Source organism: Schistocerca nitens, chromosome 3 (assembly GCF_023898315.1).
Source record: "Schistocerca nitens isolate TAMUIC-IGC-003100 chromosome 3, iqSchNite1.1, whole genome shotgun sequence".
Taxonomy (NCBI): Eukaryota; Metazoa; Arthropoda; class Insecta; order Orthoptera; family Acrididae; genus Schistocerca; species Schistocerca nitens.
In genome coordinates this window covers 683,284,650-683,311,536 of record NC_064616.1, presented here as the reverse complement: position 1 = coordinate 683,311,536, position 26,887 = coordinate 683,284,650, and the positions used below count along the sequence as shown (strand labels likewise).

The following is a 26,887-nucleotide window of genomic DNA, read 5'->3' as shown; positions in this document are numbered from 1 at the left end:
CAGCAAATGTAGACATCTTTGAAAATGGGGCAATCTCTAGAGGAAGCAGCGTGGTCACCCATACAGTTTATGCATTGAGGGGATGGAGGTGGACAAGCACCCTCACGGGCATCCTTGCCACACGTAACGCATTTGGCCGGATTGGAACATGACTGCCTGGAATGATTGAACCGCTGACACCGATAGCTGCGCGTAGGGTTGGGGATGTAAGGGCGAACTGAAATTCTCTCATAGCACGCTTTAATGTTCGATGGAAGTTGAACTCTGTCAAATGTCAAGAAGATAGTACGGGTTGGAACCAAGTTCTTGTCAACCCTTTTCGTGACTATCAGCCGTTATGCCCTGGTCAGACAGGTAGTTTTGGATTTCCTCGTCAGACAATCTGTCGAGGGAGAGCATGTATAAACCACCCCGTGTGATGAATTTAAAGTGCTGTGTGCTTCCACCCGGACAGGGAAGGTGTGTAGCAGTGAAGTTCGCAGCAATTTTTGTGCCTGGAGGGCACTGACTGTTTCTAACAACAAGGTGCCATTTTGTGATCGGGAACAAGACGTAAACAGGACATGCAATTGCGTCGACACCCTTCTGAATAATGAAAGGATTGACTGTGGGGAAGTCTTGACCTCTGTCTGACCGAGACACAATAAGGAACTGTGGCACTGATGGAAGAATTGTCCGTGGCTGAGACTCATTTAACTTTCGCTTGTGACCAGACATTGTAGATGTAGAGGAAAACATTGCGGAAGTATCCCCCATGATTACTGGCGTCTCCGATGGCGTGCTCCTTGCTTGTGGGGGACCTCTCTGAGGGCACTCCTGCCTTAAGTGATTGTTCACACCTCAGGTCACACCTCCTGAGAAACGGACGGAGGGACCAATCGGCACGTTTGGAAGGTATGAGCTCGGGTAATCACCCCTCCCTGGGCCTGGCCATTACCAGGGGGTACGTAAGTGTCCTACCTGTCTACCCGGGGTAGGGAATTACGCGTTACCCCGTCACCGGCTACGTGTGGGAACGCATAGGTCGGCCTTCAGACATGCACAGGGGGGAAAAAAAAGAGAAAGGGAGGAACAAAGAGAAGGAAAGGAAAGAAGAGAGGTCTCAAACACCGCAGCGGAGAAGAGGGTAAAGAGAAGAGGCAAGAAAAAGAGAAGGACAAAGGAAGGACAGAGACTTTCCAGCATAGAAAGCGAAGTAGAGAGACTGTCTTACAGTTACAAGTGTCCGTCTCCGGATGTAGGCACGGAACATACTCCCAGAGGGGGAGAAGGGGAAGGGAAGAGGCAGAGGTGGAGGGGGGGGGTGAGGGGGGGGGGATAGGGAATGGGGAAGAATGTGGAAAAGAAAGGTATGCAGCCAGGAAAGGAAAGAGTGCCACTAGCTTGGGGTCCTGTGCTCGCCATGCACGTATCCACAAAAGAGTTGTGAACCCCTGGGGGGAGTCTAGGCATAGTTTAACTACAGACAACACGAGCCGTGTAACTGATAGGCTGTCAGACCCCCTCCGTCTTATAGGCGCTGCTCGTGCATGGTTGTTTACATCTCTGGACGGGTTTAGTGACGTCTCTGTACAGTCAAAGGGACTGTGTTTGTGATACAATATCCACAGTCATCATCCATTTCAGAAGTTCTGGGAACCGGGATAATGCAAAACTGTTTTCCATATGTGTGTGATTGTCATGTAAATGCAATCTACATGGACTGGTAATTTAGCTAGATGAATTGACAGTACCACTTGTCTAACTTTTCCTGATCCCAATTTTTGAATCAGCAGAGCTTTGAAGACTTCCAGCTGCTAGAGTTTTATGTGAAGTACCTGCCAACATAACAGACCCAACAATAAGAATATTGTCTATCACAGCACACACACTGCTACTTGGCTTATTTGTTTCACAATGTGTGCTCAGTTAACTATACAGGCCCATGTCTCAACTGCATACAACTGCTCAAAGAAAGTTTGTTAGACTATGGAATGATGTGAGGAATATAATTAACTATGTCATCAAAAGCTGTTTCTCAGAACTGATAATAAAGTTGTAGCAATGTACAGCATTACTGGAAATTAAAATGTCACTTTGGTACTTTAGCAAAATGTATCACACAGGTAGAACTCTACGATATAAGCACAGTTTCTACTACACTGCAACATTCTCTATTGAGAGTCTGCTTCTTCCTGCCCCCTCATCCCCACCTCCTCCTCCCCCCCCCTCCCCACCCCCACACCAGATTAATTTGGCAAATACTAGGAGGACTAAGAAAGTTTTTTTTCTGGATTCCAAAAGATACAAAGACCGAGAAGATGACCTAAGGGAATGTGGGTAGCACTATAATCAAGAATGAAGTCTTGAGGTAGCTTTATCCAGCAATGTATGTAGAATGGCAATACTGTTGTCAAGGTATACTTCATTTCTCCTCGACATTTTATACTTGTGTATGAGAGTGCTAACATTTCTTTGTTAATGATTACTTTTGAAGTTTATTGTAACACACACACACACACACACACACACACACACACACACACACCCCTACCCCTCTCTCTCTCTCTCTCTCTCTCTCTCTCTCTCTCTCTCTCTCTCGCCCCCCCCCCCCCCAAATCATACACATTTTAAAAAAGGAACAATCCTCAACTAGTTTTGCTGGAAACAACCATTGAGTCTATTCATTTAATTTTCAAACTGGGGACATACATACAATACAGTGACTGTAAGTAAAATTGTGCTTAAATTAATTAAACTAACTACTACTCCAAGAACAACTATACCTTGATCATTTCAAGATGGGTGCAGCGAAATTCATATTCTGGATACAAAAATGTAGCCATCACAGCAGCTTTTGAATGAGTATGTATGACTGCCCCAGCATTACGAGCTGTAATATGCAGAAACTTGTAAGATGATGCATTTAACATTTATTGCCACACCACATTAACAGCAGCTGTACCTGTATATGCACACATGAAGAGAGGTGTGCACTGGCTTCTTTTCAGTTTCTTTTCAGGACGAGGCAGCTCAAGATCTTGGCCCTCCATATCAATAACAAAAAGATCATCTGGCTGAATGAGTTCCTTCTGAACACCAGAGGGTGCAATGTAAATCTTGCCGCTGTGGAATGACGAAATACATGTATAACAATGGAAATTCCTGAATTGAATAATACATAAAATAAAGAAAAAGCAATGACTTGCCTATAGCTGACCATTGTGTGGCACATGGAAACACTCTTATGGAATGTAGTGATTATACTAGCTTTCAAAATATTTTCTTTCTCTCGCAAAAGTGCAAACATCCCCAATGGGAATGTGTGCACATTTGCTAGAGAAAGTGCAGGAGCTCAAAAGCTAGTATAAATACTGCATTCTGTTGAGTGTTTCTACGTGCTGTGCATCAGTCTGCTATAGATGAGTGGTTGCCTTTCAAAGGGATAAGAATCTGTACATACTACTAAATGAAACCATTTGTGGATGAGGGTAGACAGAAGGAGGGGAAATGATGGTACTGATCTCTCTCTCTCTCTCTCTCTCTCTCTCTCTCTCACACACACACACACACACACGTGCTGACAGAATTTAGGCTGGGATGGTGGAACTGTCATAGCTTTAACACATTCATTTTTTAGAAGTAGGCATGCAAAACTATTCACCACTTTACACATAAACTTCAGGACTAACTAAGGCAGAGACTGTATTGGCATTTTTAATAAAAACATACAAGCTATTAACATTTTACTATGTTTGAACTGATATCTTTTCTTTCTCAATTACTGTATTTTACACTGAATGTCATATTTTTGCCAAAAGTAGCTCACTCTATGGTGTGAAAGTTCTAGTTATGTCTTACTCTTAAACTACAATTTTCTTTGGTATATGTAATATCATCATATCACACTTAAGAACACAAATAAAATCTGTGGGTGTGTTCTGGAAGAAACAGCTAATCTCACAAGAATGTATTATGTGAAAAGAGAGAGAGAGAGAGAGAGAGAGAGAGAGAGAGAGAGAGAGAGAGAGAGAGAGAGAGAGAGGGGGGGGGGGGCAAAAAAAAAAAAAAAAAAAAAAAAAAAAAAAAAAGAGGCAGGTGCCTCTAAATGACAACATTGCATTGTAAGACTTTTTATCAGAAATTAGCAGCAACATAACACTTAAGTGTTTTAAACCATTTTAGTTAATTGTATATCAAACCAAATTTGTGACTGGATTGAGGATTTCTTGGAAGAAAGGATGTAAAGTGTTATCCTGGATAGAGTGACACGACAACTGCATCAGTAACTTTAGGCACGTTTCAGGGATGCACAATGGGACCGTTATGGATCATGGTGTTATAAATGGCCTGCAGGACAATATTAATAGTAACATCAGACTTTTTGCAGCTGATGCAGTATAACCCCGCTTTCACGTTCCCGGTTTTAACGTTTTCCCGCCGTTTACAATATTTTTTATTGTTCCCATCAAATTTCCCATGTTCAAACTGTTAATTCACACCCGATTTTGTGTCAACATATTCATTACGAAAAGTGTTCGTGGAGAAAAAATGATGCTGGTATGATGTTGGCCATCCAGTAGTGTTTATAAATAGTACGTGGTTAAGTTTCTTTACAACAGAGCACTATAGTCAGCAGATTTGAACCAGTGAACAGTTGCAACAATTTGTGTCTTATCTCCAGCTGCTGCCAAGCTCTACTTGGCATCTTGGCTGAGGGAAGTAACTAGGTTTGTTCAAATAAATATATTATGACCAATCACAACAACGGTTTTGAAACTGTCTCTGCTGTGCAAACACATTTTCGTGATTGTTGTGATCATCGTGTCAGCTTTGTCAAATCATATTTAGCATGTTTCAGTGTTTGGCCACTCGTAGCGCTAGTTGACACAGTCATTCATTTTCACATTGCTCAAATATTTTTACCGTGTAGTATAAACACAGCACTGGTTATGCAAGTTTCTAATGCTGAGCAAAACGTGTTTGAGAATTTAGTCTTTTTGCCAAGTGCAGTAGTGTGTGTGTGTGTGTGTGTGTGTGTGTGTGTGTGTGTGTGTTTGGGATGTTACACAAACAATGCAAGTGATAGTTTGTGAGTGTGTGGTTTTCTACATAGCTGAGGAGGCACAGTACCTGATAACCCCAAAATACGACCACATGAGAAAAACAGAACACATGCAAATGCAACACATAAGACTTATCTACTTATTTGCTCTTGACAACAAGAAGAAATTCTCAAAATGTACCATGGTAAGCATGGAAACATATGTAACTAGTTCAGTAGTTAAGTAACAAATGACAGCTGCAGGCTTTCAAAAACACTGATTACGACATATGAAATTCAGTCAAACATTACTATTTCCCAGTCAGTTATCAGTTACAGTTACATATGCTATTTTTATTGGATAAAAAAACCTTTATCACATAATAAACAAGTCCCTGACAAATCTTTTGATGCCTGTTATGTACATATATCACACAAAGTGCGAAAATGCAAAGGGGTATCCTATACATAGCTTTTACAGCTTAAAACGTTATTTCTATTTTACATTTTCCCGCATTTTACACCATTTTTTGAAGTCCCTTGAAAAGTGTAAAAGGGGGGTTTCACTGTGTAATGAAGTAGTAAGTACTATACGAAAAAGGTGCCCAAATATCTGATCACACCGTGATAAGATTTCAAAGAGGTGCAAAGATTGTCAGCTTGCTCTGAATGTTCAGAAATGTAAAATAGTACATTACAAATAAATAAATAATAGTCACAATTGAAATGAGTCACCTCATACAAACAAATAGGTATAACAACATGTACAGATTTAAATGGAATGCTCACATACAATCAACGTCAGGAAAAAGCAGTTGGCTGACTTTCTTTCACTGGTAGAACACTGGGAAAATGCAGGCTGTCTAGAAAGCAGAATGCTTTCTGAACACTTACTGCTCACATGGGACCCCGCACCAAATAGGACTAATTGGGGATTTTTATTATATATAAATAAAAGCAGCACACATAGCTACAGCTTCTTTTTTTGACACATGGGAGAGTGTCGGTGAAATGCTGAGAAACCTCACCTGATAGTAACTTCATGTCAGATATTAATAATCCCATGAAAGCCTAATTATGAAGGTTCAAGAACCAGTATTAAGTCGTGTATTTCAGTCCACTATGTATTGCTCCCAGTGGGATCAGGAGAAAAGATCAGACTAGCTACAGCGCGCGCGCACGCACGCACACACACACACGCACGCACGCACGCACACAGGTATTTAAGCACCTCATATGAGAATGGAATGAGAAGACACCCTAATATGTGGTTCAATTGAAAGTATCCTCTGCCATGCATTTTACACTGGTTTGCAGAGTATGAATGTAGATGTAGATCATAAAAATAAACTGTGTAGCACTGTTTTTCCATTGACACTGGCGAGTTGACTGTATCGTGAAACAATGAACTTAAGACTTCTCCACACCTCTTCATTAATTGTCTATTACAGAGTGTGTAGTTTTAACAATTCAAGTTCTACTTTTAGCTTTTTCCTGGCGACTTTTCTGTACCAGTGTATGCATGGCTTATGTATTGCTGCCTTACAACAAAATAGCCACACCATGCATTTTCCAATCCACAAACAACCATTTTCATCAAGTAAGCAGTGAACATTTTAGAGCAACAGAGACTGCTTATAGTAAAATTAAAATTCTTCAATACTTTTTAACTTGTTTCAGTTTATTTACACCACCTTCAGCTCGTAAAAACACAATTTGGCCATATGAGCTAGAGCAGCAACTTTAAAGTAAATATTTAACTACCATTTTATAAGCAGTATTTTATTAGAGGGAAAAATCCCCCCCCCCCTCTCTCTCTCTCTCTCTCTCTCTCTCTCTCTTTCTCTCTGAGTGAGTGAGTGAGAGAACTTTTCTATAAAGAATGAAATAATGAAGAAGGGGATTATCTAGAATCTCAGCTCAGTATAGTCTTTTTGTACATCCTTGTACATTCTTCAATATCCTTTTTCTGTAAAAAATGGTATATCTGCATGAAGACATTTATATTCCTACATTCTTTTATTAAGAGCTTCATTATCCCAGTCAGGGGACAATCATATGGAATCAGATAATCTGGTGTGAGTCTTGGTGCTGAGTAGCGTGAAAAGCTATCATGGACAGCACATGTTTATCATCGTACAGGCAGAACTGCTGGCCCAGGTCTTTACTTACTGGCAGCAATAGGCCAAACCCGTCAGCTCTTATGCTGATATTGCCTAAAACTGCTCTTGGTTCCATGAGCTAGCCCAATTGTTACAGTCATTCAAGCTGGTCACATTTTGTGCTTTTGTCTGTGCCAGTCTCTGTACAGTGTTTGGACTTCCTGCTCCCCAGTCGACTGACTCACACAGAGTAAAATACTTCTGTCAGAGTCATTAGGAAGTATTAAATAGCTGGAAGTGCTTGAGCTCAATGAAGTTCTTGATGCAGAAACTTCTATTTGTTGGATGAAGTTGTTCTAGATGCTACGTACAGGAAAAATAAAGGTGTGATGCAGGCTTTGTATTGTATACACCCAATAGTTAGGTCATGAAGCTCCTTTCTGAGAAACTTCTTTTTTTTCTTGTTACAATAGAGAAGAAGACAGTATGCAAAAAAAATTTTGACTGATGCTGAGACACTGATTTCCTTTGTTGATATGGGGCTAAACCAGTGCCCATGGCATATGGTCAGTAATCATTGGAAAAGAAATCAAAAATAGCACACCAAACATTCTCAGTTATAAAGGTGATGGTTATGTTTCTTGGGCTGCTAAAGGAACTATTTTTATTGATTTTATGGAATATGCAACGACACATTCTGAAGCCTCGAGTGAGATGTTAAGAAAACAGATGACCTCTCCAGCCACAGTCTCTTGCCCAACACTGATATGTTTTTGCACAACACTGTTGTGCTAAGCTGGCCAAAAACACAAGAATCTTAACATCAGTTCAAATAGAACATTTTTGAACATCCACGCTACAGCCCAGTCTTCACTTCAAGTCATTTCCACCTCATTATGAACATGAAAAACTGGCTTGTCTCCAAATACTTTGACTCCATTTGACTCCAACTAATAACTTCAACATACTACCATAGGCAGGATGGGATCTACAGTGCAGAAGGAATTTACAATTTACTCAAGAGATGATAAAATGCGTAAGTATGAATAATGATCATGTAGAAAAGTAAAGCAAATATGTAGGCCTGTATTGACTTCACGATTATTTTTATGGCACAAAATAGTTTTTTTTTTCTGGACAGTCCTCATAGACACACATCGAAAAAAGTTTTGCATCATCCTGGTTCCCAAAACTCCTAAAGATACATGTTGGCTATGGCTATTGTATCACAGACACAGTCGCTTTGACTGTTCAGAGATGTCACTAAACCCATCTAAAGATGTAAACAACCATGTATGAGCAGCACCTATTAGACAGAGGGGGTCCAAAAGCCGATCAGTTCCAGTCATTCCACCAGGAAGGATGTAAACGGCTCGTGTTGTCTGTAGTTCAACCATGCCTAGACAGTTAATACCGTGGCTGGAGTGTTACTTAGTGCCAGAAGGGCTCTCAGCAAGAGAAGTGTCCAGGAATCTCTGAGTGAACCAAAGCAATGTTGTTCGGACATGGAGGAGATACAGAGAAAAAGGAACTGTCAATGACATGCCTCGCTCAGGCCACCCAAGGGTTACTACTGCAGTGGATGCCCGCTACCTACGGATCATGGCTCTGAGGAACCCTGACAGAGATGCCACCATGCTGAATAATGCTTTTCGTGCAGCCACAGGATGTTGTGTTACGGCTCAAACTGTGTGCAATAGGCTGCAAGATGTGCAACTTCACTCCCAACATCCATGGCGAGGTCCATCTTTGCAACCATAACACCAAGCAGCGAGGTACAGATGAGCCCACCAACATGCTGAATGGACTGCTCAGGATTGGCATCACGTTCTCTTCACTGATGAGTGTCACAAATGCCTGCAACCAGACAATTGTTCGAGACATGTTTGGAGGCAACCCCGTCAGGCTGAATGTATTAGACACATTGTTGACGTACGCCGCCGGTGGTCGTGGAAGGCACCATAACGGCTCTACAATACATGAATGCCACCCTCTGACTGATAGAGCAACCATATTTGCAGCATATTGGCGAGGCATTTGTCTTCATGGACAACAGTTCACGCCCCCATCGTGCATATCTTGTGAATGACTTCCTTCAGGATAACGACATCACTCGACTAGAGTTGCCAGCATGTTCTCCAGACATGAGCCCTATCGAACATGCCTGGGATAGATTGAAAAGGGCTGTTTATGGACGAAGTGACCGACCAACCACTCTGAGGGATCTACACAGGATGTCAGTTGTGGTTTGTCGTTTATACTGAACTTCAGGTTCCCACGAACTCTGGACTTATGTTTGAGAAAGTCTGTGTAATTTTGAATCTTACTCTTGTATGACATGCACATACAAATGCACGCATTTGATTGGTTGATTATTTCCTTTTAGATACAAACATCCAGTGTGGTTCATTCTGTATCTGCACAGGTACGTCAAAGCCATGGAGCTGTCCCGTCAGTACAAAAGTCATTATTCTATACAACGTGGATGCTTGACTATGGGGCTGAGGCGCTGGACCCCAGAAGAGGAATAATTCTGTGTGAGTCAGTTGACTGGGGAGCAGGAAGTCCAAACATTGTACAGAGACTGGCACAGACGAAAGCACAAAATGTGACCAGCTTGAATGACCGTAACAACTAGGCTAGCTCATGGAACCAAGAGCAGTTTTAAGCAGTATCAGCATAAGAGCTGACGGGTCTGGCCTATTGCTGCCAGTAAATAAACATCTGGGCCAGCAGTACTGCCTGTACGATGCTAAACATGTGCTGTCCATGATAGCTTTTCACGCCACTCAGCACCAAGACACACACCAGCTCATCTGATTCCATATGTTTGTTTCCTGACAGGGATAATGAAGCTCTTAATAAAAGAATGTAGGAATATAAATGTCTTGATGTGGATAAAACAACTTTCACAGAAAAAAAGATATTGAAGAGTGGGACAATCTGGACCAACAGTGCCTTGATGAACTTGTGTACAATATGCCACAATGAATACTGGCATGCATCAATGGAAGAGGCCGTGCTACTGGGTATTAGAGGTTACTGTGTACATCAATCTGGACCACCAGCTCTGAAGGTCTCGCTGTCTGGTGGTACAACATGCAATGTGTGGTTTTCATGACCAATAACAGGGGGCAGAAATGATGTTTATGTTGATCTCTATTCCAATTTTCTGTGCAGGGTCCGTAACTCTTGGAACCGAGGTGACACAAAACTTTTTTGATGTGTGTAATATAATTACTTCATTATTATATTCTACATAATCCACATTAGATAATAATATATAAGAAGGATAATTCATTACTTACCAAATAGAAGAGGCAGCAAGCAGTGGACTGCCATGTGCCCCCTCCATTTGGTGGTAGTAATCTGTATTCTTACATCTATTATTTCAGTATTGTGTGTGACATATAGACAAGATATCATCTATATAAGAGCTTGCTTTGAGTACACGGTGAAGTACAGAACAAACAGAATCTGTTTCCCACATGGATTATTGAATAACAATGGCTAATAACAATAAACTTTAGCAACAGTAAATCAAGCAGCACAAGGGGGAAAACTGAGTAACTACATTCATACCCGTATTTGATGCTCATTCCTCCTCCAGTTCCGGAAACCCAACCCATATTGTAGAACTGGCGACACAGTGCTGGGATCAGTTTTCTTGGATGTTCCTGGAAAGGTTTGGAAAAAAGTGATTATGATGCAGTGGACAATGAATGAGTAAACATATAATAATTCAAATGGACTAGCAAGATCTTATAAATAGTGTTCCAATTCATACCTGTCCCTTAGATTAGGTTACATCTGTTAAAATATTCCAGTCACATTTTATATGGTTTTTTTTTTTCCAGTTCATATGGAACTATGTGCTATGATGGTTAGAAATACGAGATAAGTCATGGTGGCACAGGTAGTGCAGGGGACTAAGCAGCACCCCACTCCCCAAAGGTCTTTGAGTGCTTCCAATATTGATGGCTCACAAGGACACCACAGAGCACTGCAAGACACCTACTTATATTCTTTATGCCACGACGGTTCATTTCCTGGGAGACTGCACCATCATGCCAAACACAGAACAAGAAGACTCATGTGGTCATGCCCCAGGATCTATGTGCTAAAATTTAGGGCTGCCTTTACTGCAGCCATTCCAGGATTATCTGCATGAAGAACCTGGTCAGGCTACATTTGTATTGGCCACAAATAGGGAGATTTAACACATTGTCAGTGGTTGGGGAAGTGCACAGTCCTTCCCCCCCCCCCCCTCCCCCTCTCTTTATGGTGTAGCTCGTGTAAGATTAGCAGATTCTTTCTATAGTCCACGACTACAGTGCAGAAGGATTTGTTGTCCTGGCAAAAAACTCCTGACCTGATGGTACTCCAAAACTGTTAGAGATTATCTCATTCCTGAAGGTGCACCTTCCATAGCAGCAATATCTATCTTAAGTGATGAGGAAACTGTCTGGCCGACGTTTGTACACTCTGGTTCTGCGACTTCCTGTCTACCTCTAAGCCATTCTCATCTCCACTTGAATCAAATGCTACTAGCGTGTTACTCACCTAGAGTTTACAATTAACTTTTCTTAGTGCATTCTTAAGAAAGATGAGGATATGCCAGTTCATGGTTACAATGCTACTTACTGTTTAATATGTTAGTGCAATGAAGTATTGGCAATAGAGCCATCAAAATAAGATCAGGGAAAAAACATTGTCATTAAACTTCTCACCTCTCTTCTTTCTTCCCACATGACTTCTCTTTGCATTAAATAACTGAAGAACTAGGATAAAATTGATATGAAAAACTGATACTTTAGTTATAGTACGAATGAGTAGAAGTTTCCAGGGACAGAATTGCAAACTGTATGTATCCATTGTCCCCATCACAAAACCACATGCTTCAAGGTCACACGTGTCAGCCCTTTATGTCTCATCTTGCTTCCCCCCCTGGTATCGAACTCCCCTTCACCACCACCACCACCACCACCACCACCACCACCACCACCACCACCACCACCAATTTCATTCCCAATATCCCCCACCTAGGTGTTCAATTTTGCACAAGTAATAATCATAGTTAAACACTGTTTAATAGCAGAAATTTAAAACCTGAAAACTAGTTACAATCTTGACAAACAGATTTGTATGGGAAACTGCATTGTTACTGGGCCACTGAAGATGCGTTAATTTAAGCATAACATGTATGATCTAAAAGACTTTTCTTACAGTCACAAAAGATGGTATATAACCTATACTATCTAATGTAACTGCAACTGCAGAAAATGATGCCTACAAATAAAACAGACAACAAATAAAAAAGACAACACGTAATGGACCTGAACACCAGAATGGTATTATGAGTGGGAACTCTGAACATCATAACACTACCTGGAAAGGATGAAGAGATAGTCAATATGATGGAGAAAGGAAATAGTGGCCTGACAGAACCCACAGAGAGAACAGATCAGCTCCTTGTGGTTCATGCTGGTTCTGCAAATACTGGATTTATATCAGGAGAAAAACTTGTATTTTATGGCTGTGAGAGTACTGTTGAAAGTGATTACCGTTCAGAAAGGGAGCAGTTTTCAAAAATTAGTTCATTAATCAGTTGAACTTGTTGGAAGAAGGCTGCATTATTTTAATCGATAATGCAAGCTATCATTCCATACAAACTGAAAAAGCACCATCTTCACACTGGAACAAAGAAGACATCATCATGGATTGGCTTCAGAAGAAGAATGTTCAGTTTTCCCTGCTGAACACCTAAGGATGAGCTTTTATCCATGCAAGAGACAAGATGTGCGAAGAAGATCTATGAATTGGATCATGTTGCAAAGAGAATGGGGCATGAAGTTGTTCAACGTCAGTCCTACCACAGCCAGAATGATCCCACATGGGTTCAACCTAAACAGGATACATCAAAAAGGAATCTGAATTTCTGTGTTCCTGGTGTTGAATGTGATATACATGACACTCTGGATCATGTTACATAAGAAGATTGGGCTACATGTGGTAAAGCACGGAGAAGAGTTGTGTGAGAAAGAGTATTAATGCAATTCTTGAAGTTTTCCCGGCGGACATAATGTTCCATCATCTTTCAGGTGTGCACTCGGGACAGCAACAATTCTTCTTGCGATATTTCAGCTGGAAACCTCCCAGCCATCTTCAAGGCGAGTCGGAGACTGAGTTCATAGCGTTTGTGTGTGCCTATTTATACGGAGAGTCACGTGATACAAAGCTGCTGAAGATTGAAAGCGCATGCGTCGAAGATATCAAAGTCGCCACTACTGAGCTAGTCATACATAAGATGTATATAGCAAAGATAAACATATAAGCGCAGAGTGCAAACAAAATGGTGCTGCTGCGAATCCACCATGCTTGTAAATAAATAAATAATCTTCAAAAGTGGTAACATCTGTCGGAAGTGAAGATGCAGAAATTCTTTCACACCTTCGTTCGAAAAGAATTTCTGCATCTTCACTTCCGACAGATGTTACCACTTTTAAAGATTAATTATTTATTTACAAGCATGGTGGATTCGCAGCAGCACTATTTTGTTTGCACTCTGCGCTTATATGTTTATCTTTGCTATATACATCTTATCTATGACTAGCGCAGTAGTGGCGACTTTGATATCTTTGACGCATGCGCTTTCAATCTTCAGCAGCTTTGTATCACGTGACTCTCCGTACAAATAGGCACGCGCAAACGCTATGAACTCAGTCTCAGACTCGCCTTGAAGATGGCTGGGAGGTTTCCAGCCAAAATATCGCAAGAAGAATTGTCGCTGTCCCGAGTGCACGCCCGAAAGATGATGGAACAGTATTAATGCAGTTTGTTAAGGATGCTGGAACTCCAGAATTCAACAGTATTTTTGATAATTAAGCTAAAGTCTATGGCACAAGCCCATGACAGGCTATTGGCCTGACAGCAAGGGAGTGCAGACTTTGCCACAACACTAGGGTGGGGAGAGAGGCGAGCCCATTGCACTGGCCACATTTTAACCCTGGGAGAGAAACCCAACACTCATTTGATAGTAGGCTGAGTAGTCCTGGGGCTGTCCTGGAGGGACTGCAATGAAGAAAATTCTTGTCCCTGAACCCAGAACCTGAGTCTAGTGCTCTACCCACTAGACCACTATTGATATATTTATGAGAAATAGTCACTGAATTGTTTTTTAAAGTCTTACTTCATACACCACTTGTGGAATTACGTTTGGTCTTCATGCTTATCCTTCTCTGCTTCTACAATACTGCAGTTTCTTGTTAACTCTTGTATAGTGTATATTGGTGTTTCGAGTGACTGATGAAGTGACGATGAGTCTGTAAAAGGTGCAAATATAATCTCTTCGAGAGACAGAGAATATTCTAGGTTCTATTAAGGTTAGCTTTGGTACCAAGTCCTAGTGGTAGCATGCAAGTTCTCATGCGATGCCTTGCATGGAATCTCTCAGAGATGAACCACGTTTATAGGTATCATTATGTAATAATGAAGTCTCAGAGGTTACCAAAATTAATTTTACAGCTTTCTCACTGCAAATTTCTTCGAGGTTAAACAAAATGCAACGACATTTTTTCATTACACAGGTAAAAATGTCATTCCTCTTAAAGTATTTTATTTTTTTATCTCTGAATACTCCTATATTTTTATTATAAAATGCATGTATAATTTCTTTCAACACTAGAACAACCCTCAAACTGAATAAACCAAATGTAGCCTCATCATCTTATGCCACTGGAATGAATGACAATCAACTGGAGTCTGACATGCTAAGATCACAGGAAGGAATCCTAAATGTGACAACCACACAATTAATGGACCTGAACACCAGAATGGATTATGAGTGGGAACGCTGAACATCAAACACTACCTGGAAAGAGTGAATACATAGTCAATATGATGGAGAAAGGAAAATATATGTACTTGGTTTGAGTGACACAATATGCAAAGGAGGTAATTGCCAATTAAAAAACTGACGGGAGGCTATAAAATTTACTGGTATGTATACCAAAATAAGGCAAAAAATGGAGTGGGCCTGGTGCTTCATACAGACATTGATGGTATTGCAGATGTCACATACATCAATGAGAGAATCATTAAAGCCACAATAAATACTGGGAAGACTAATCTCACAATTTTACAAGTGTATACTCCACAACAAGGGTGCAGAAATGAGGACAAAGAAGTCTTCCTCCAGGAACTGAAAGATGAAATCCAGAAAAATAAAATCATGGTAATGGGTGATTTGATGCCCAGATTGGGGCAGATATGAAAAGGTGCTGGATGCTTATTGGTAGGGAGGAAGAAATACTGGAGAACACCACCAATTAGACTTGTGTGTAAGAAATAACATCTCCATAAACAACACTTTCTTCAGGAAAAACAGACAGCCATAAAATCACCAGATATGGCTGGGATGGAAGAAGCAATTCAGTTATCAATTTTATAATAACTGACCAACAGAGTTGAGGAAGAGTAAGAGGTAAAAGTCATACCGACGGAACCATCTGACAGTGATCACAGATGCCTTATAGCTCATGTGAAGGAGAAAATGGCTATCACAACCTGCCCAAGAAAGATGCCTAAGATCAAAGAATCAAGACAAAAGAAAGCAGAGAACAACAACATCTATCAAAGTCAGATGACTGCAAAGTTACCAACAAATGAAACAGGTAGCGCAAATGAAGAGTGGGTAACATGTAAGATAGCATTAGTAAACTACACTGTACAAATCTGTGATGAAACAAGTGGTAAAGGAAACCAACTAGTGGAATGACTGTTTAAAGAAAGCTATTAAAGAATACACCATAGCTAAGAAAGTCAAAGATGGGACAAACCAAAACAAACCCATGGGATTAAACGAGTAGGTGCTCAATATTGTTCCACACTGGAACAGGCATATACAGACGAGAAACTTTGGGTTAAATACGTTTTAAAGGAAGAAAAGGAGAGATGTTGGAAAATATTCACCCAAAAACTAGATAGCACTGGAAATAATAAAATAGGCTACAGATTGGTAAAAAGCAAAAGATCAGACAGTGAAGGCATGAAAGCAATAGAAAGAGAAAATGGGGGGGGGGGGGGGGTCTATTCCAGGATGCAGAATGGTCACAGAAGACATGGAAAATTATCTCTCTCTCTCTCTCTCTCTCTCTCTCTCTCTCTCTCTCTCTCTCTGTGTGTGTGTGTGTGTGTGTGTGTGTGTGTGTGTGTGTGTGTGTGTGTGTGTAAAACCACTTACTGTCTGTGCAGAGACAGAATGCCTTTAAGCATATGAGAGGAGGCCAGTCAGCCAGGCCATATGAATTGACAGTAGATATGATCAGAGCAGCAGACATCCAAGTAATACAATCGCTACACCAAACACTGGGAGTCGTCTGAAAGGAACCTGCCCCCGGTAGCTGAATCGTCAGCGTAACGGATTGTCAATCCTCTGGGCCAGGGTTCAATTCCCAGCTGGGTCGAGGAATTTTCTCCAGCCAGGGACTGGGTGTTGTGCTATTATCATCATCATCATCATCATCATCATCATCATCATCGACTGCAGGTCGCCGAAGTGGCGTCAAATTGAAAGACCGGCATCCAATGAACGGTCTGCCCAACGGGGGGCCCCTAGCCATATGATTAAATAAATAAATCTGAAAGAAAAAATAAAGCACTGGAAGAAGGGGATTATAATATCCCTGTTCAAGAAAGGAAATATGAGGACGTGTTCTAACTATTGAGGAATCACCCTGTCTTAGGATATTGGAAAACATTATTGAGGAAAGATTAAGACCACTGTCAGAAAACCAGTTTGAAGAGGACCAACATGTATATAGAAGCAGCATAGAAACAATGGACCTCATATTTGTGCTACATTAGTTAATAGAAAAGTGTTGGGAAATGAGTAAAGATCTCATAATTGTGTTCCTGGATGTGGAGAAAGCATTGGAAACAATGCACTGAGACTGAGGTGCAGGTTCTGGGACTGTTTAAAAAAAAACACCTAATGGTTCCAAACTCACTAACAAGGAAGATGAAAATGATATATGAAGGCTGCAGAAGTTGTGAAAATGTGCACAATGGCAGATTCAATTGGTTCAAGATAGCGAGGGGAGTGCAAGAGTGTAGTGAACTTTCCCCACTACTTTTTATTACACTTATGGACATGATCATAAGGGAAATCAAGAAGATAGGAAATGGTGGTCTCAGTGCATTAGTCTTTGCTGATGATTTAGCTATTTGGGGAGATACAAAAGGAAGATTAGATGAATGGAACTCCAAGTTTACAGGAGTACCAGCTGACAGTATTCAAGAGCAAAACTGCAGCTATGATTATTAGCAGGACCTGGGTCCAGGACAAGGTGATGCTAGAAGGAGAGAAAATTGGATGTGGTGAAGTACAGTATCAAGAAATGGGACTGCCAACTAGACATGCAAAACACAGTAGGAAAGGGATCTAAATTTTTTTCATCAAATATGGAACCTTGTGTGGGATAAGGAAATTGCCGTGAGAGCCAAACAGACCATTTTTAGAAATTATATCCTACCGATTATGACATACAGCTTAGAGTGCTGTGTAATTCACAAGGAATATCTGCGCAAGTAGCAAGCATGCAAAATGAAGTTCCTGCAATCAGCCTTGCAGGAGACTTGAAGAGAGAAAATTAAAAGCGAGGACATCAGAGGAGAGATGCAAGTGGATCTGTCCATAACAGTCTTGAGTACTGCATGGCGCAAGTGGTTCGAACATGTGGAGAGAACGAAGGATAACTGCCTGCCAAAACAATACTTGGATAGAAATGTGCAGGGGAAAAGACCAATAGGACAACCCTGCAGAAGATGGCTGGATCAGATTAAGGAGGAACTGAAAACTAGTGGAGAAAACTGGGAAACAGTATCACGACGAGAAGTATATCAAGATAGAACAAAGTGGAGTCAAATTTTTCATAAACACCCTACCTGGTTGGCTGGAAGGATATGAAGAAGAAGAAGAAGAAGAAGAAGAAGAAGAAGAAGAAGAAGAAGAAGATAATAAAAGATGTAATTTCTTTTCCAATCCAAATATATTAGTGCTTCTGGATTTTTCCATGGGTTGACATAAAAACATTTTACTTGAAAACATCTTGTCAGATTAGTTTTAGCAACTACAGTAATTTACTTTTAGAAAGTGCTCAATCATATTCTGACTATAAACGGAGTGTATAACATTTTTTCGGAACTTTTACTAACATTTGAAACTGTCAATAATTGGAAATGCTACACATAGGGAAGTTGACCTTGAACCACCTAGTTTTGTGATAACATTATAGAATTTCACATAATGACCCTTTCCTAGTAACCTCGGTATGCTCTAATGGGGTATTTGATTGGACTTAATAATTCTCTGTAGCAATTTGTATAAAAAGTTACTTTTTTTTCTCAAATGTTTGTACAGTCATCTCTGCTTGTAGCAACTTATTCTTGTTCTCAGTAGATCCTGACACATTGCAATCCTTATAGTATTTTGAAATAGTACTCTTTTAGAACATCTGCAAAGTAATGTTACTTTGTTAGAAATAAAAAGCTAAAAAATGATGATATATCTGAATGGTTATGTTCGCATGCAATTATGCCTTTTATTGTGATTTCTACAGACATTTTTAGAAATGCACAGCAATTTTTATGCTAACTACATGCATCAACAGGAAAATAATATTAAAGCTAAAGCTGTACATTCTACTTGCAAAGCTATTAAGATATAAATTTGTAAACTAAGACATTATTTACCAAAAAGATTATACATATATTAAGAAATATGAGGTACCCTGAGTCTTACGGGCAATTTCCTATGACATGTAGGTAGTATGGTGCAGAAAATGGTTTGAATACAAATCATGTAACAAAAAGTACCATTTTTGTGCTACAGGAACAAACCATGCTGTACAATTGTTTTTTCCTCTTTCACCCACATTTTCTGGACAAAAAAGTGATAGCAATATACTGATACTTGTCATTTTACACTTGTAAGTAACTGACGCTATAAGAATATCAAATGTCAGAGGACAATCTAAACATACACTGTTATTGTGTATCACTACTAACTTTATATTATGTCTTACATTCTCAAAGTTTTAAACATGGCTGCTTGGTTCAGTGACCATTTATAAATTAAAGTTGAACTAAGTACACCCCTGATGCTACCTGTAGCTCGACACATGCGGGTAGCCCATAGTGGCTACTTTCCACTCCTTCTACTTTAAAATTGTGACTAAAGCTTTTTCACTTAGTATTTATTTTATGTGTGATATGTAATTACTGTCTCTTTCTTGTACTGTTAGTCAGTACTTACACTTTTATACAAAAAAAAATTTCCCATAAATTTGCACTTATGTTATAGGCCACTTTAAATAATTAATTTCTGATGAAGGCAATCATAGAAGTATTGAAACCTGGTCAAAAAGGCTAAAAATTGTGACCAAGGGCTTATTTAGTTCAATTTTAATTTATTACATTGATAATCTACATCCTTTTGCACTAATACAACAGTGGTTACCATTGAACATCATTGTCACACCAATTATTTAATTATATATGCAATAATTAGCGGCATCACCATACATTACTATCAGTCTTCCACTGGGCATAAACGGGAGAGTGGAACACATTGTTTAATGGGTTTGTTCTTATATCACAGAAACAGATCTCTTGAGATGTGTGCTTTATTAAATCACTACCTACTCAATGCTTTCTACACATCTAAGAGTTTTTAAGTGAAATTTCTGAACCCTTGCATAGTATTTATGCTTATATTACAAACAACCGGCATATCATCATGCCTGGTGTTTTTGCAGCACATCTACATTACTAATTGGAAGTAATTTATAGAAGCTCCAGAAAATTAAAATTATGAATTAAAATGAAATTCCTACCAAAACTGAGTATTGTCTTACCAGTTTCTCACTGAAGTGTGGAAACAAAAGCATCAGTTTTATCTTTTATTTCACTTTTCTTTCTTTTGATGCTACTGTTTGGTCTTCAGTATACAGTTTCCATCACTTCCTGCACTTTTTTAAGCTGTCTGATGCACATCAGTTGGAAGTGGCCTCTGCAGTTCCCTTCTCTTTTGCCCTACAAAGCTTTCCCAAATCTCTCTAACAAGTCCATCAAAGTTCAGCATAGGTCCACCTTGTTACACACTTCTTTAACATTCTTTACTGGCTTTCTTTTAATCAATGTGGACCATTGTTTTCTCTGTTATGCAACAATACCAATTGTTAAAGCTCTCTATTCCCTTCCTTACTAGTATTTCAGCACACACCAACATATTCTTAACAAATGTCACAAAACTTTTATCCTACTGGCTTTCCAGGTGTTGCAAGTAACCAACAAAGTCTCACTTTTAACTGAAAGAGGAACCTGAGAGCAAAGTAAGTAAAACAAGAAATATACATATGGACAAGATCATACTTAACATGCAAATGAAATCTTCTATAAATAGACAATATGAGCAGTCAAACAGCTAGCAATACAAAATCAACAAAATCCAAACAAAAATCCATGTGAAATGATTAAAGAAACAATTATTCCAAACAACACAGATTTCAAAACACACAAAATACAAAAATAATTACAAGTCACAAATCTGAAAACAAGGGAGGGGGGGTGGGGGGGGGGGAATTCTTGCATACGCAGCAGTTTTTCTAGGCAAGACAGAAAGTTTAGTTTTGGTGTCTGTTTTGTAAGAAATCATATTTACCCCAAAGACCATATGATAGGGGTTTCAGACTTTGTGATTATGAATTACAAAGCTTTTAAGTAGTATTTACAAAAAATTCATCACAATATGCAACTTGAAATGAGCCTACACCTGTGTAATTCCTGCACTACAGTGGATAGTGATACGGTTATGTCTAATGCACACCTCAATACACTTGTTCTTATGATATTTCTTGTCTGTTGCAAAAAAAAATCTCTTTGTGAGTTTATGTATTTATTTTAATGTTTGGAGGTCTATATTGGATATTTCATTTATTATTTCCTTTATGTTTGAAAAACCCTTCATGTACATTTTCAACTGTTATATGAAAGCTTTAATTGTTTCAGGCAAACTGTTTTGTACACTCTGTTATAAAAAACTACATTCAAAAATTACTTAACGTATTATATTTTACAAACTCTCATGATTCAAATAATTTCTACATAAATGTCATTTCATTTGAACAATACTGATATTAATGAAAGTCAGTGATCTGTTGAAATGTAACATCTCTGTCTTTGCTCCCTGAAGTTTGTACATAGAGATAAGAGTCATTATGTCACAGTGGAGTTGAAATGAAGTTGGTTTAGAGTATTGATGGTGCACAGGCGTGGGGAGCAAGACTAACTTGTCTCCATTGCAAACATGTGAAATTCATGTAAATGGTATCATCGATCTATGAAACATGTGGCCAATCAAGATGTCTTATCACACGTCTCAAAATCATAATATTCATGCTTTAAAAAAGTGTTTTATTGAAAATTATTTCAAGTTTACCCATTTACATTATTCTGAAAACCAAACAGCACTTCATTATTGACCTAGTTGTTTGATGAAAGGATTGTGGCAGAACACTGATGCCAGGAAGATATACAAATATGTTTCTTAAACATGATAAAAATAGTCTCTTGGAGTGAGATAATACCTCATTTATTTGCAAATAATTAAGATGAATATGACTATTGATTTCATTGACAAACAATATAGGTGCTGCCGTTCTGCAACTTATGTCTTGATAAGTGAATAAATCATTTCAATGTGTATTTCTCTTAAAAATTTTAATGAGTCTTCTTTTCCTCATTTAATCAACAATATTTTTAATTAGGTGGGGTGACAGCATTCTTTAGAAAGTGAATGAAATATAAGGGGAATTTTTTGTTACAAGTGTCAGGATTTGTATTACAGTCTTTAAGATAAAAAGTTGATAAGAGACAGCGGAGACAATATGTTGGAATCACAGAGTGATTACTAGCATTTTGTATGAGTATTCCCCAGATAGGTTCCTATTTTCCTGGTACCCAGCAGGATGACACTTCTGCCACTGTAAGGTGGGGATATTCAATTTAATTGAGTGAAGAATAAAATAGAAAATTGCATCAAATGGGAATACAGACTGATATAAAGTGTAAAATGGTAAATCAGGAATGGCCAAAGGAGAACTGCAAAGCCACAAGAGCCTACAGGAAATACTGCTACCACATATACAAAACTGGAGAACAGAGAAGCAGCTGTATGAACATCAAGAACTCAAATGGCAAGACAGTACAAAACAAAATGGAAATACCGAATGTTGTAAGAAATATATATTAGGGTTATAAAAGGAAAGAAACTTGGAGTGGATGAAAATTAGATGGGAGATGTGACATTACGAAAATAATCTAAAAGAGCACTGAAAGACCGATGTCAAAGCAAGGCACCTGTGGTCGACAATATTCACTCAGAGCTATCAAGATCACTGGGAATGCCAAACATTGTAAAACTGTTCGAACTAGTATGCAGGAAAGGTGAAACATCCTCAGATTCCAAGAAGAATGTAATAAGACCAATATCAGAAAATACACTTCCTGATAGGTGTTAACATTGCCAAACTGTGAGTTTAATAAACCACAGTTATAAAACACTAACAAATAATTTATAGAAGAATGGAAAAACTGAAAACTTTCTTACGGCGAAATCAATATGGGGGCCAAAGAAATATAGGAACATGTAGCAATAGTAACCCTACAACTCATTTTGGAAGATAAACTGGATAAAGGTAACTTAGTATTTCCAGCATTTGTAGGTTTAAAGAAACCTTTCAATAATGTTGACTATAATACACCATTTGAAGACAACAGGTATGAAACATGGGGAGTACCAAGTTGTGTATACATGAAAGGGAGGCCAATGGCTATAATCAGTGGGAACCAGATTGTGTCTTATCCCTATGTTATTCAGTCAGTACACTGAGCAAGCAGTAAAAGAAACTGAAGAGAAATTTGGAAATTGAATTGAAGTTCAGGGAAAATACATAAAAACTTTAAAGTTTGAAAACAAAAGTAAAATAAGGGTAATGCAATGTCACCAAATCAGATCAGGTGAGGCTCAGATATTTATACAGGGTGTTACAAAAAGGTACGGCCGAACTTCCAGGAAACATTCCTCACACACAAATAAAGAAAAGATGTTATGTGGACATGTGTCCGGAAATGTTTAATTTCCATGTTATAGTTCATTTTAGTTTCGTCAATATGTACTGTACTTCCTCGATTCACCGCCATGCTTTCACACGGGATACTCTACCTGTACTGCTAGAACATGTGCCTTTACAAGTACGACAACACGTGGTTCATGCACGATGGAGCTGCTGCACATTTCAGTCGAAGTGTTCATACGCGTCTCAACAACAGATTCAGTGACCGATAAATTGGTTGAGGCGGACCAATTCCATGGCCTCCACGCTCTCCTGACCTCAACCCTCTTGACTTTCATTTATGGGTGCATTTTAAAGCTCTTGTCTACGCAACCCTGGTACCAAATGTAGAGAGACTTCGTGCTCGTATTGTGGACGGCTGTGATACAGTACACCATTCTCCAGGGCTACATCAGCGCATCAGTGATTCCATGCGATGGAGGGTGGATGCCTGTATCCTCGCTAACGGAGGACATTTTGAACATTTCCTGTAACTAAGTGTTTGATGTCACGCTGGTACGTTCTGTTGCTGTGTGTTTCCATTCCATGATTAATGTGATTTGAAGAGAAGTAATAAAATGAGCTCAAACATAGAAAATAAGCGTTTCCGGACACATGTCCACATAACATATTTTCTTTCTTTGTGTGTGAGGAATCTTTCCTGAAAGTTTGGCCATACCTTTTTGTAACACCCTGTATTTGTAAATGAGATTATTATTAATCAGTCAGTATTGCTATTTGCACATCAAAGTGACAGATGATGGCCGAAGTAGAGAGGATACAAAATGCTGCTGGCAACAGCAAGAAAAGTTTTTATGAAAACAAGAACCAGAATATCGAAAATAAATTGAATATAAAGCGAAGTGTTTGGAAGTCTTGAGGAGGAGGAGGAGGAGGAGGAGGAGGAGGAGGAGGAGGAGGAGTAGTTTTTTCTTAGGGACTCAACTGAATGGTTATTAGGCCATTTATCATTTTCCTGTACATGTTGGTTGTTAAGGTCTGTACCCACAATACCCCAGCAATTGCAAAGGGGAAAGAAATTTTGATAAAGATTGGTCAGTTGCGTTAGATGCTTTCTGTGGCTAATATCATGTGACGCCACATGGTGTAATAAGTCTTTGGTAAGTCAAGGAAAACTGCTACCAGGTGTTGTCGAAGTGTGAAGGCTTCTCTGACAGCAGACTAATGGTAAAAGGTGGTTGGTTATGTTTCTGGACTTTCGAAATCTGCACTGAAATCATGACAGCAAATGTTTGTGACTGACCATACATTCCAAGAGCTTGCATAGTCATTCTGTAATTGCCTGTATAGTGTTTTTTTTTTTTTTACCTGGTTTCAATATATTGGCACAATGATACTTTCTGACACTTGGGTGGGTAAACACCCTTTTGCCAAATGATGTCAATCATCAGGATACTTTGTTTAGTCACTGATCATTTGCCTGTGTATATGTCTGGGCCTGGAGAGGCATTTTTGCATTGTACTAACGTGTTGTTGAATTCCCAGACTGTGAAACAGGTGTTATAGGTCTCTCACCTGTCAGGTGGTGAAATATGAAAATGTTTTGAAGCTGACATTTCAGCAGAATACATCACAAGAAAATCATCTGTGTTGAAAGGATTGGTATGAAGCACACCTAGGTCTAAATCTAAAGGTCTTCCAGCAGGAAAGTAACGCCCATTGATACATCACAAATTTCCCCACATATGGTCAACTGTTGTGCATGCATTCGCTGAACCACTGTATTGTTCTCAACAATCCTGGTTTTGTTGTTTGATTAAATAACATGCTATTTTACGCAGTTATTTATATAAAATGCCATTATTAGTGAAGGGAGTCTCCTTTATCAGTGTAATGTTCTCCGTCTGCACCTGATGGTCTCTGCTCTGTTTTGAGACCACCAAGGTACAGACAATGGATCAATATGGTATTGATACATTATGCACTGCATAAATAATCACATTTGTTGCTTCTTGCGTTATCTTACCAACATATTTTTCTTGGGAAATTGTGATACAGGCTCCAGAAAAATAAGCTTCCCAACAGGCTTTTTGTATGAACCAACTTGGTAGAAAGCCAATAGGTCTCAATGTGGTACAGATAAAGTGACAGAGTAATGTTTGCTGTTGCACAAATCGCTGTGAACATGCTGTCTTATCATAAATACAATATTAAGAGTGTAGAGCAAGAAGTCTATTGCAGAAAACATGCCTGGGTGATGTTAAAATATGTGTGGATCCTGTATTTATTAGTCAGAGCTTATAATCCAGAAGGAGCCACTCTTCCAATTGACTTATACTGCTTGTATTCGCACTGCATCACAGGTAACTGTGGGTATTGGAATCACCCAGCAGGATAAATGGAAGAGGTAACTGATGTAATAGTTTTTCCAGCTCATGAAAGGATATATACCTACCTGATGGGGGTATAAATTGCAAGTACTTATGAAGGTAGGCAGTTGGATTCTAATGACTGCAGCCTCAAGTGCACTGTTCAGTAGTACCTGCTCAGTAAAATTAGTTGACTGTACCAATATGTGAACACTTTACAAAGCCCTAATCATGTTAGTCTGATTAATAATAAAAACATGGTAGTATCTGATTGTAAGTAGGTGATCTTCCATTAAATGGAATGCCTGCAGTGCAACACACAGTGGTGGGACATCAACTGATTTCATCAAATTGGTGGTAATAGCCATCGCTGTCCCACCGTATTGTCAGTAAAAGAGGGGCTGTTGGGACAGCAAAAGTGAAAGGCAGTTTGTTAAAGTAATCTTCTTTCACTTGAAACCTGTGTGACTGGTATAACATATGTATCTACAGGAAGTAGTGCTGTAGTGGGAGAGTCAAGCTGAAGCATTACCAAAAAGGTTTTTGATTTGTATCTTTTTATTTGTTTCTGTTTCTTTTTTCATTCAGAAGATTTTAATTTTTGTGCGGGCATGTCAGGTTGTACACCAGGGTAAGATGAGTGTGTGTGTGTGTGTGTGTGTGTGTGTGTGTGTGTGTGTGTGTGTGTGTGTGTGAGGGGGGGGAGAGAGAGAGAGAGAGAGAGAGAGAGAGAGAGAGAGGGGGGGGGGGGAAGATTTCCTAGGGATGATGCCAGAAAAGGTTGGAGGGCCTCTGGCTACATCACCAGAGGTTTATCTCGTGACATGGTCTGAGATGTTTTCAAGGGAGTTGGCGGCTTCTTCCGTTAACAATATATTGATTTAGGAAGTCTTTCACAACTTTGAACAGAGGACATGGTAGCTATTTTTTAAGGAAAACTTGAAACAGGGGAGGATGATTGTCCATGCAGTTTGTGCACAGCTAAGATTGTTCACAAGGGCAATCATCATGAGCTCTACCACAGTTTCCACAGACAGGTTCTTAAGTACAGTGCAAAAATGGAAACATCAGAAGCACCTGGTGAGTGTTGGGACAAATGGATTAACATCGTGTCCTCCAAATGCCAATATGAAGGCAACTGGGTCAACTCTGTTTTCCTTTGCTTTTCCTGTACACATAGTACAAAATGAGTTCCTCAGCAGATTGGAGCATTAGACTTCAATGAAAAGTACAGTCCTGGGTCATATTAAGGCTTAGTGT

General features: G+C 39.4%; 1 protein-coding gene across 1 annotated transcript in view; it reads right to left on the bottom strand.

The window, feature by feature from the left end:
- The window catches only part of LOC126249713 (probable methylthioribulose-1-phosphate dehydratase), a 93,910-nt gene that overhangs the window by 33,436 nt on the left and 33,587 nt on the right, over nt 1-26,887 (bottom strand). The window contains exons 3-5 of the mRNA XM_049951393.1: nt 10,708-10,802; nt 2,945-3,105; nt 2,766-2,872 (exon numbers count right to left, since the gene is read on the bottom strand). Coding sequence (XP_049807350.1) covers nt 2,766-2,872; nt 2,945-3,105; nt 10,708-10,802 — 363 coding nt within the window. The remainder of the gene's footprint in view (nt 1-2,765; nt 2,873-2,944; nt 3,106-10,707; nt 10,803-26,887) is intronic.